The sequence below is a fragment of the Mastomys coucha genome, unplaced genomic scaffold (genome assembly GCF_008632895.1).
Source record: "Mastomys coucha isolate ucsf_1 unplaced genomic scaffold, UCSF_Mcou_1 pScaffold8, whole genome shotgun sequence".
Taxonomy (NCBI): domain Eukaryota; kingdom Metazoa; phylum Chordata; class Mammalia; order Rodentia; family Muridae; genus Mastomys; species Mastomys coucha.
This window is the reverse complement of record NW_022196914.1, coordinates 36,240,060-36,252,094: the sequence shown is the minus strand read 5'-3', so window position 1 is coordinate 36,252,094 and position 12,035 is coordinate 36,240,060. Positions and strand designations below refer to the sequence as shown.

The 12,035-nt window shown below is 38.8% G+C and overlaps 1 protein-coding gene across 1 annotated transcript; it reads right to left on the bottom strand.

Annotated features, from left to right (window-relative positions):
* Positions 1-6,566: 6,566 nt before the first annotated feature.
* Positions 6,567-11,786, bottom strand: LOC116083894 (acyl-coenzyme A thioesterase 5-like). Its single transcript, XM_031360671.1, has 3 exons — positions 11,765-11,786; positions 6,853-7,244; positions 6,567-6,734 (listed from the first exon to the last, which is right to left on the bottom strand). Exons 1-3 carry the CDS (start codon positions 11,784-11,786, stop codon positions 6,567-6,569), a joined length of 582 nt encoding a protein of 193 aa, XP_031216531.1.
* Between the last annotated feature and the right edge of the window lie 249 nt (positions 11,787-12,035).

Below are 12,035 nucleotides of genomic sequence, written 5' to 3'. Positions count from 1 at the left end.
GTTGAAAAAGTTGACTCTTTCTAAGTTTATATCTTTCACAGCTTTTTCAAAATTTAAGTGGCTGTAGTTGTTTGGATTTATTTCTAGGTCTTCTATTCTATTCTGCTAGCCTACAAGTCTAGATTTGTGCCAAAACCATACAGTTTTTGTTACCACGGGACTGTAGTATAATGTGATATCAAGTATTAGGACATAGTCAGCATTGTTTTTTCTACTTTAGATTGCTTTTCCCATCTGGAGTCTTTTGTGTATCCATATGAATTTAGGAATTGCTTTTTAGTATTTTTACTGCTCGGCAACTTTATATGTTATGTAATAAATTTTAGTCATCTCGGGTCATTCCTGCTCTAAGGGAACCTTTCTCAACAAGTCTTTCCCAAACTGGTATCTAGTTTTGTGAACATGTAATTTGGAGTTATGATAGGAATTGCACTGAAACTATGTATTTCTTTTCGTAATACAACCATTTTATTATTTTAATTTTGTCAATCCATGAGCTAGTGAGGTCTTTCCAAGTTCTATTGTTTTGTTTTAGGATTTTAAAGTTATAATTATAGACATCTTTTACCATTATGGTTGGGTTTTTCACAAGTTTTTTTTAAGCTATTGTGAATGGGTTCTTTCTTCCTTGTTTAGTTAATTTGTTGTTAGCATATACAAAAGCCACAGCTTTTTGTGTGTTGGTTTTACAGCCTCCTACTTTACAGAAAGTGTTTATTCTAAGAATTTTCTAATGAATTATTTTAAGGAACTTCTTAGTATGGAATCATGCAGTCTGTAAATGGGGATAATTTGACTTCAACCTTTCTTATTTATATTTCTTTTGTTTCATTTTCTTGTATTATTGCTCTACCTAAGATTTTGAGCCCCATATTGAGTGAAAATAGAGTGGTACTTCTGTCTCACTTCAGATTTTAAAAGAAATATTTTCAGTTTTCCCCATTATATTTAATATTGGCTTTAGATCTTTTATGATAAAGGCACATTGAACTTTTTCAAAGGTGTTTTGATGTCTGTTGAAATGACCAGGTAATTCTCCTCTTATGCATTCATTGATTTTTTTTTTTTGCATTCATTGATTTTTACCTGTTAAGTCAAACTAGAATTGCTTGAATGAAAGCAACTTTATCATGGAATACAATCTTCATAGTTTGTGTTTCCTTTTATTTTTTATTTTTATTTTTTGCAAGTGTTTCACGTATAATTTCTATGTCTATGTTCATTAGGAAAGTTAGGCTAGAATTCTATTTGATTTCTGCTAGGGTCCTATTTTTAATGTATGGAACATCTTTGCTTTATTCATCCCCAAATTCTAGTATCTTAATGATTTGGATTGTCTCCCCTATGAAAGTAAAAATAAATTTGTGTACATGTAGTTTTGGCAGTCCAAATCACACTAAAAATCAACCAGGCACAGGTGATATGTACAATTATGTACAATGGAATTAGTCTATGTTTTATTCAGAGTATAGGATAGGGAGAGCATTTCTTAAAAATCTCAGAAATCATACAATGGTTCACCTGCCAAGCATACCTGGGCAGTCTTGGGAACTTGAGATGTCTTCCAGGGCCCCGGAAGAGAGTAGTAGGCTTTTTTTTATATGACTGAGAGATAAGTAGAAATGTTTCTATGTGCTAACATCTGCTGTTGCTGATGTCTCCACGAGTGGTAGACATAATTCTCTAACACGTGAGTTTACCATCTTTCAGGGTTTGCTCCAGAGCTCTTATCACTCTTGTTGCTTACCAGCACAGTGATACTACATACAAGTTGTTGCCTTGGATCTCATAGATAAGCTCATAAAAAGAACTTCCAGAGACTTTTCCTAGGGAGTAAGTAGATGAAAATGAAACTAAGAACCTACCAATAGGAAGGTGTTATAGACCTAAGTAACAGTGGCCACCAGTAGTGTCTGTTTTGTACAGAGTATGCATGCTACAGTTCCAGCCCAGCAAATTACCAAGAAGGTATCTTCAGTAGATAGCAAATACACATCAGGAACGGTGCCATGTATCCATCTCTACAGAGGTACGCTTTTCCCTAATGCCAATGAAAGTAACAACTACCCTTGATAGACTTTGTTCTTTCAAAGTTCATGAAGTCATGAATGATAGGCAGAGAAGGCCAAGGTCATTCCTGATGCAACAGCTACAACAACTATTCCTTGAAACCAAAGTAGAAGTTGCCCATTTAGGGGATACAGAAAGGGGGAGTAAGTAGAGCTTCTCTGACCTTGAGTTATATGTAGGAAGAGTTTTCTCCCAACATTCAAATAAAACACGATAGAAAGCAAATATCCTCCTCAAAGAGATGATGCAGTAACTCATTGTATATGTAGAGTAGCAGCTAAAAAGAACCAGGGGCCATGGTAGTTCCAAGAAAAATTCTGAAAGAATTGTTGGCTTCATACTGTAGTACCAAAACCAGAGTAGCATAAGACTCAAAAGCATTTGTACATAATTCCTAGTCTCTCTCCATACATCTATCTGCCCTCTTTCCAAAGCAGTTGTTTTAGGGGCATGAGAACAAAGAATGTAGAAGAAAGTTGAAAACTTAAAAGGAAGCCTTCAGTTTGATTAAAGAGTCAAAAAACAGATGTGTGGGGAAAATGAAGTTATATTGTTTGTAACATATTAAAGCCAAGTACTTCTGCTCCTTTTTTTTTAATTTTTTATTGAATATTTTCTTTACTTGCATATCAAATGTTATCTCCTTTCCCCATTTCCCTCCCTCCTGAAAACACTATCACATCTCCCTCCCCCTGCTTCTATGAAGGTATTCCTCCACCCAACCACCCACTCCCATCTCCCCTCTATTCCTCTACATTGGGGCATCTATCAAGCCTTCATAGGACCAAGGACCTCTCCTCCCATTTATGCATGACAAGGCCATCCTCTGCTACATATACAGCTGGAGCCATGTGTACTCCTTTGTTGATGGCTTAGTTCCTGCAAGTTCTGGGGGGTCTGGTTGGTTGATATTGTTGTTCTTCCCATGGAGTTGCAAACCTCTTCAACTCCTTCAGTCCCTTCTCTAACTCCACTATTAGGGGCACCCCACCCCAGTCCAATGGCTGACTGCTAACATCCTCCTCTGTATTTGTAAGACTCTGGCAGGGCCTCTCAGGAGACAGCCATATCAGGCTCCTTTCAGCATACACTTCTTGGCATCCACAATAGTGTCTGGGTTTGGTAACTGGATATGGGATGAGTCCCCAGGTGGGACAGTCTCTAGGTGGCCTTTCCTTTAGTCTCTGCTCTACACTTTCTCTCCATATTTGGTCCTGTGAGTATTTTGTTCTCCTTCTTAAAAGGACCAAAGAACCCACAGTTTGGTCTTCCTTCTTACTGAGCTTCATGTGGTCTGTGAATTATAACCTAGTTATTTGGAGCTTTTGGGCTAGTATCCACTTATCAGTAAGTGCATACCACTTGTTTTATTTTGTGATTGGGTTACCTCACTTAGGATGATATTTTCTAGTTCTATCCATTTGCCTAAGAATTTCATGAATTCATTGTTTTAAATAGCTAAGTAGTACTCCATTGTGTCAAAGTACCACATTTTCTGTATCTTCTGTTCCTTTTAAATTTACACAAGAAGTTAAAGTGAGCCAAGCGTTGGTGGTGCACACCTTTAATCCCAGCACTTGGGAGGCAGAGGAAGGCATATTTCTGAGTTTGAGACCAGCCTGGTCTACTCAAAAAACCAAAAAGAAAGAAGGAGAGGAAGAAGAAGAAGAAGAAGAAGAAGAAGAAGAAGAAGAAGAAGAAGAAGAAGAAGAAGAAGAAGAAGAAGAAGAAGAAGAAGAAGAAGTTGTTAAAGTGAACTGGAAAAATGAGAGAAGAGTCTTCCTAGACAGTTGTTTTCACCCTTTATAAAGCTGCAACCCTTATAATACAGCTCCTCATGTTGTGGTGAACTCCAACAATAAAATTATTTTTGTTGCTATTTGAGAACTGTTATTAACCATAATGTAAATATATAATATGTAGAATATCAGATATGTGACCTCTATGAAAGGGTAATTTGATGCCCAAGGGGTCATGACCCACATCTGAGAACCACTGTCTTAAAATCTATTTAGGGTATTCAAAGAGGAGAGACTTGGTTCACTCAAAAGAAAAAGAATGAACCCAAATGAGGTTGTAGACGGTGTTAAGTTTATAACAGGTTTATACCATATAATATGGGATTCAAATGATAGTATAGTAGGCTGAATAATGTTCCCTTCAAAATATATCTATTACCTAATTCTCAAATCCTTTTATATAGCAGAAAGAAGTATGCAGTTGAGGTTGTATGATTGACATGAGTAGGTTATCACTAGTTCATCCAGATAGGCTCATGAATTTTTGGTTGCACTATTTACAAGGAATAAAGAGGAATGAGAACCAAAGAGAAAGCAGTGTGGTAATGGAAGCAGGAAAGGAATGAAGTGGAAATGTCTAAGGACAGCTGCTAAGTACTGAACAAAGCATGGAACTGGGCTTGCCTTCAGAACCTCGGGAGCAATGACTGCTAATATCTTCACTTTAGTCTAGTCAGACCAATTTTGGTATCTGACACTCAAAGAGATAAAAGAATGAATATGTGTTATTTTTGAGTCCCTGGATGTATACTCAGTTACATAACCAATAGGAGCATCTTATAGGTGGTAGGAAGGAGACAGCTGTTGGTAGATCCCTAAATGTTCACAAAGGCTATGCCAATAAATAAATAAATGAATACCAAATGTAGAAAGCATACATCACAGCTGGGTATTCAAAATGGCTCTACAATGGAGTGAGTTCTCGATTGCCAACACGTTTTTATCACAGTCTAGAAACTAGAAGTCTGAGATTAAGGTGTTGGCAGGGTTGGTCGATGAGTCCTGGCTTCCTGGCTTGTAGACAGTGACTTCTTGCTGTGTTCTGACCCATATTCTGTTCCTTCAAAGATTGCTCTCGTTGACTCTCCTTATATGGGCAGATACCAGACTACCACAATGCCCTGAACACCACATTTAACCTTATTTATGTATTTAATATTCTTCCCAAACACAGTTATATTAGTGGATATGGCTTTTACACACAAATTTGGGGAAGGAACACAATTCATTATGAGACAATGACAGGGATGATACAAGCCTGTGTATTCACACTCAGGGTTAATGATCTAATACATATCACTGAGTAAAGATAAATATCAAGACACATTATGGAAAATATTTTCAGAACACCTTTTAATTTTTGTGCATTCTGCAAAGTTTCTTAATTACACAGTCTTCCCAGGAACTTATCTATCTGCTCTAACAAGGAAAAGGAGACTTGTTTGTATACTGTGGTCTTTCTTTCACTGTATAAAATACTAATTACACAAAGTACAATGGAACATTTATTTAAGAAACAAACAGACATGTAGACAAAGACTTACTGACAGCAGCTACACAAATAGAATTGATCTCAGGCAGGGCACAGATGTTAGCATCGCAGCTACAGAAAGTGCCCCAGGAGCTTCCTAATTGCCACCCACTAGAGACTTAGTCTTCTATCTCTCAAATAACGTCAGCAGCAGAGACATCCTGAACTTCCAACATCACACTCCTTTATTAGTTTGCTCTGACTCACCCTCCTCAAATTCTACCCCCAGATAAACTTTCCACTAAATGATTTATCTTTCTTTGAATCAAGTAGCACACAAGCCACTGCCTTCTTTCCTCCTTATTTTGTACCACATGCTTACTTAGTGTTTCATTTGTGCTTGAGCATTCATATAGACAGCTTTCATCAGACCCCATCGTGATCCAGCTAAGTAGACATCATTCCTCTGGATTGCTAAAGAGAGAAATCAAGTGGCTCGATGGCTCAGCACTGACTGCTTCTGAGTCACTCCCTAGGCATCAGTAGACAAATGGGATTGGGGGATCAGAGAGCAAAGAAAAGCCAGAGGTTCTTATCCTAGAGGATGAAGCTGTATTGTTATAAGAATTTGTACAGCCTTTGGAGTGAGAATTCTTTGGATGTACTGCTCAGATATAACAAAACTGCTATGCTATTCTATAAATAAGCTCTAGCTCCCGTGCCTAATGAGATCTTACAGTTGCCCTAAAGGAAAGTATACTCTGTTTTTACTGTCAATTTCCTGTTCTTCTGAAGCAAGAGAGTCATGTCTACCTTTCTTCCATCATTTCTTTCCATTAAAGCTAGAACTTGGCCTTGAATCTGTCTACCCACTATCCTTATACTCACACTCAGATATGACTAGGAGAGACCACTATCATCTATCATTCATCCAAGCATATGGGAAAAATGTTCTTCCTCTGTTACGTTGTCTCTAGGATGTGTTCTTCATCTCTTTGTCAAGACTTTATTGAAAGGAGAAAATAATGCATACATATCCTAATGGGGGGCAGCTATTCTCAGGAGGGATCACAACCAGAAATGAAACTCAAAGAAAATCACAGTTTTGCTGGGATTGGCCTCTTGTGCCCATTCAAATGTTTATGGAAAAAGTCTGGAGTTGCTGCCAAGCATCCACCTGGGCCATGGCATGAGCCCTGGGCTCTCCTCTAAGGATGACAGGCATATCAAAATAGGAGTGGGGGCAGCCTTGGATCAAGGGAAGTAAGGTGGTTCAATGTTGTGCCCTGTTTTGGGGTAGCAGATGATCTGGGGCTTTTCCTTCCCATGGGCCTGCAAGCGCCGGGAGGCCTCTCTGGCATAGAACTCACTCTTCCAGTTGTGGTCATCCTGACCTACAAGGAACAGGAAGGCTGTGTCAGACATTTCCACAGGGATGATGCTCTTCTGGTCTGGACCTTCTAAAGGGAAGCTCAGGATATCCGTAATATCTTTAAACCCATCTTTGGTCACCCTGACTCGTTCTAGGTTCATGCCTGAAGCAAGCAGACTCTCTTCCTTGTAGTATAATGTTCCAGCAATATTTACCATAGCACCATTGATTATGACAGCGGCTGTGATGCCTTTCAGGAAAGAGGGCATGGAGAGACAGAGTTCTGCCCCTTTGGAAGTCCCCAGCAGGCCAATTCCTGGACCTTTGACCTGAGGGTGCCAGAGGAGGCAATTCACAGCCTCTTCAAAGTACTTCAGATGAAGGATGTCTACAACCTTGGGGAGGTTGTCATACATAAAATAAGCCAGAGCCATGACAGCAAAGCCCTTCCCAGCCATCAGACTCGCCCGATACTCCAGAAAGCTACCTCCAACTCCAAAAAGGTCTATGATTCCAGGAAAGGGCCCAGTTCCTTGGGCTCACAGCTGCCTATAACAATTTCCTGTTCTTCTGAAGCATGAGAGTCATGTCTACCTTTCTTCCATCATTTCTTTCCATTAAAGCTAGAACTTGGCCCTGAATCTGTCTACCCACTATCCTTATACCCACACTCAGACATGACTAGGAGAGACCACTATCATCTATCATTCATCCAAGCATATGGGGAAAATGTTCTTCCTCTGTTACACTGTCTCTAAGATGTGTTCTTCATCTCTTTGTCAAGGCATGTAATGGCTTACACCTATGTCCTTTCTTCTTAGTGATCTCTAAATTGGGCCACAAGGGATACATACTACAGGACTAACCGGTAAACATTGTTCTTTCTGTTCTTTGAGAAAAATGAAAGATAATAACCATGATAGACTGAAAATCTTAGGTATTTCATGTCACTTCTTTCCTCAATGTATTGGATGCTTGGCTTAAGTTTGGTAAGTACATAAAAAGTAGTTTAATTCGCTTACTGAACCCATGGATCGAAGAAGAAAAAGAGTACTGATTGATGAGAATTGCATGACATACTAAGTAGGTTTAGTAGTATTGCTTGCTGTCCTAGATACCTAACAAACATCCAGAAAGTTTATATAGGTTTTATACCCAAGGTTAGAAAATCTCTGAGTTTGGCTGGACAGTGGTGGCGCACGTCTTTAATCCCAGCACTTGGGAGGCAGAAGATCAGGTGGATATCTGAGTTCGAGGCCAGCCTGGTCTACAAAGTGAGTTCCAGGACAGCCAGGGCTATACAGAGAAACCCTGTCTTGAAAACAAAAAGCAAAAACAAAAACACACAAAAACAACAACAAAAAAAGAAAGTAAGTTAGAATTCAGAGACAGAGAAATGCCGCTGTGCTAAGGGCAGAAACAACAGAAGTATCCATTTTCAAATGAAGGAATGGCTGTGGAGGAGTAGTAAGAAGTACAAATATCTTCTGTTGAACTTGAATTGGGTTTCCTTCCTTCTCTGCATATTCTTTCTATGCCTCTAATCCTCTGAGTAAACCTGAACCTGAAAGAGGTTTATGCATATTTATTTAAAGAAAGGCTTCTCAGGCTTAGAAAGTAAGCAATTCACTCATTAACTAACACCCAGGTACCTAGAGGAGATTTTATTCAGATACTTGAAGCTCAGTCCTAGAGAGATGGCCCCAGTGAAGATACCTCAGGCAGACTGCTTACCTGTTTCCTGTGTATGTAGTTCAGTCTATGGAGTTCTTCCATCTGCTCTTCTTCTATTTTGTACACCTGCCATTCCCCCTCTACTTTTCATATAGTTCTTGCTTCTCTCTGCCCTTCCCTTCCAGTTTTCTCTCTAGCACTTCTCCCAAATGTATCTTCCCACTCTTCTGAACAATCTTTCCTCCCTTTTCTCTTCCTCCACCTTCCCTGAGGACCTCTACTGCCATCTATCTGCCTTCCATTATTTATTTTACTACCACTTTTCAAAGACCATAAAATATAAGGGAAATTTTATTAGAATAGGTTGTGTTTATCACATATTTTGATCTCCTTTATTTAGCAGGTGAAGAGTATTTCACGTTTCTAATAGTTAAAAGAAAATGCCTAATTGGCATACTTAATTGATTGTTTTCCCTAGGATCTAAGAGAAAGTAAAGGTTTCTACTCCCAATACTATATATACAAGGAAACAATAGATTTTCTGATCAGCTTATATTTGAAAGTTTTTCTTATTTCCATAGTGTTTATTTAAGCTGAGAAACTAGAGAAGAAAGATGCAATTGATTATTTATTAGATTAGATTATTAATCGAAAAGGTGCAAAGCTGCTAATGCAGAGGTTGCATTTCAGTTTCATTTTGAATATTTACTCTCTCTCTCTCTCTCTCTCTCTCTCTCTCTCTCTCTCTCTGTCCCCTTTCTCTTTTTCCCTTTCTCCTATCTCTCACTGAAGACTTGAAGCTGACAAATTAGCTTTCTTACATTATATAATAGCACATTTCTTTTCTAAATCTTCAAATAAAGTTTCAGAATACATTTAACTCTTCACAGACCAAGGTCAACACCCTTTTCATAATTTTGTCATCATGTCAATGTATGCATATTTAATATCATAAGAGAAGTTATCCAGTATTTGGTAAATACTACAATGATAATCAGTTTCATCCAAGAGCGTAATCAGCTGCCATCTAGTGTTTTAACAAAGAAACTACAATTAATGACCCATGGAGCCAAGATCTTCACATTCTCTGATTTGAGGGTTGGACTCCAATTGGTATGGCTTCAGACTCTACTCTACATTAGGGATATGTCTATAATGCGCTATTAAATCATTCTCAACCACTCTGAGTAGCAGAGTTTCACCTGCTACAATCATGTAGTGTTACTCTGGCCAATATGTAAGAACACTAAAAGAAATGTTCTGGTTTCAGACTTTGGAAAAGCAAAGGGGTAGGGCTCAGGACATAGAACACAGTGACATAGGAGCACTCAACAGTCAGTATGTCCTTAATGACTTTTCTACTGAACACTTTACAAATCACAGTGCCTGCTAAGGGCAGGTACTACTCAGCCTCATGCTCTTGAGGGGGAGACACACAACAAACAAATAAATATTACAAAAATAGGAGTGGTAAAACAAACTCATTGGAGAACATGTACATAGGAAAAGCCTTTTCTTAAAAAGTGGAATTTCAGTGAGACTCAATACCAAGAATATGTCAAATATGAAATAGTTGGAAAATTCACTCCAGATTGAGAGATCAGCATGCAAGTACCCTCGGTTCCCTATGGAAAAGAAGCAGGAAAGGAGGGATAGGTAGCTGAGGTGCTTTGAGTGACAGTGGAATAGCAATTGTCCCTAAATATTGTCAATTCAGGACATAAACAGAAAAGTCATTTCCCTTCTGGATGGTTTTGCTCATTTCCTTCACCTGTTTGATTGTGTTTTCCTGTAGTTCTTTAAGGGATTTTTGTGTTTCCTCTTTAAGAGCTTCTAGCTGTTTACCTGTGTTCTCCTGTATTTCTTTGAGGGTGCAATTTATGTCTTTTTTAAGGTCCTGTATCATCATCACAATAAATGATTTTAGATCTGAATCTTGGGTTTCCGGTGTGATGGTGTGTCCAAGACTTGCTATGGTGGGAGAATTGGGTTCTGATGACGCCAAGTAACCTTGGTTTGTGTTGTTTATTTTCTTATGCTTGCCCCCCCTCCAACCCCCGCCATCTGGTTATCTCTAGTGCTACCTGCCCTTGCTAAATCTTACTGGAGTCAGTCCTTCCTGTGATTCTGGTTGTATCAGAACTCCTCAGAGTCAGGTTGTCTCTGTGATCCTGTGATTCTGGGATCCTGTGACCCTGGGCTTGTTAGAGCACCTGGGAGTGCAGCAGCTTCCTCTGGGTATTGTGGGACTGGCTACAAAGCTTGAGCCCAAGGTCCGCTCAGAACACCAGCCCAGACAGACCGAAGGAACCCGAGCCACTCTGCTGGCAGAGTTCCTGTGTGCCTGGTCCCGCAGGTCTCAGTTACTCCCAGTGTTGGGACAGATGTTGGGTCTCTCTCACCTCTGATCCTGAGAGTGTCAGAGAACCTGGGAGTGGAGCTTCCTCTGGGTGTTGTGGGACTGGCTGCAGAGCTTGTGCCTAAGGTCCGCTCAGAACACCAGCCCAGACAGACCAGCTGTTTACAAGTCTTTCAGCAACAGCTCTTCATTAAACATTGTTTGGGACTCTTGATTTCACTATTTTATCTAGTTGTGAGTTTGTGTAACTTGTTGGGGTTTTTTATGATTATAGTCTCTTCATCTACTAGTACAGCTGTGTTTTCAAGAAGCTTTTGTAAGACCCAAAGAAAGCTGCAACAGGAGAAATTCAGAATTACTTTGAAAATATTCAATATAAAGTTCCTTATATCATTTTTGGGGGGACCAATCTTGTACAGTTCTTTGGAGCACCTTAAAAATATACTATAGTAGGAATTACACAGACACTCACAGTGTAGCAGTTCCTTATATGATTCTACAAATAATTTTATTCTTTGATGATTTTATAAATGTATATAATACATTCTGGTCATTTTCAACTCCTATTACTCTCTCTCATCCCTAACCACATCTGGGTAAACAGACTCTTCCCAGTAATTTCCCCTCTAACTTGCATGATTTTGTTTGCTTTCTTTTGTTTTTGTGAACAACTGAGTTTGATTAGATCTCCTTGCATGAGCAGGCATAAGGATTTATTCCCAAAAGCTCAATAACTTCATAGTGACTGCACCACTAAAATTTAGATGTACCTCGTTTTATTATGATCTTCCTTAAATTGAAATCTGAAATATATACATTGTATCTGTGTTTTTTTATGTTGAGTAGCCAGTCATTGTAGGATCTGGTCACAATTCTCCCAAGCACTATTTTGTGTATTTATAATGCCATCACTGTCATATATCAACTTCTCAAGGCATTCTTCTGTACTCTATTCTGTTCACTGGTCAGTTTCTACCCTGTATATGTATATGTATAAGGCAGTTACAACACTGCCTTACCTAATACAACTTTGTAGTTCATCTTGATCTCTGGTAAGTGACCACCCCCATCTTATTCTTCCCTTTCATAATTGTATAAGCTATCTCAGCTTTTTCTTTCATTGAAATTTAAAAATAAGCTTATTGGGGTCAAAAACTCAATTGAGGTTGTAATTTGAACTACACTAGGAGAAATTAACTTGAAGATGAATGATAGCTTTGCAATATTGATTTTTTTTCTTATCCTTGGACATGATTTCATCCCTCCCTTCATTTAGGTGTTCTCAAATGG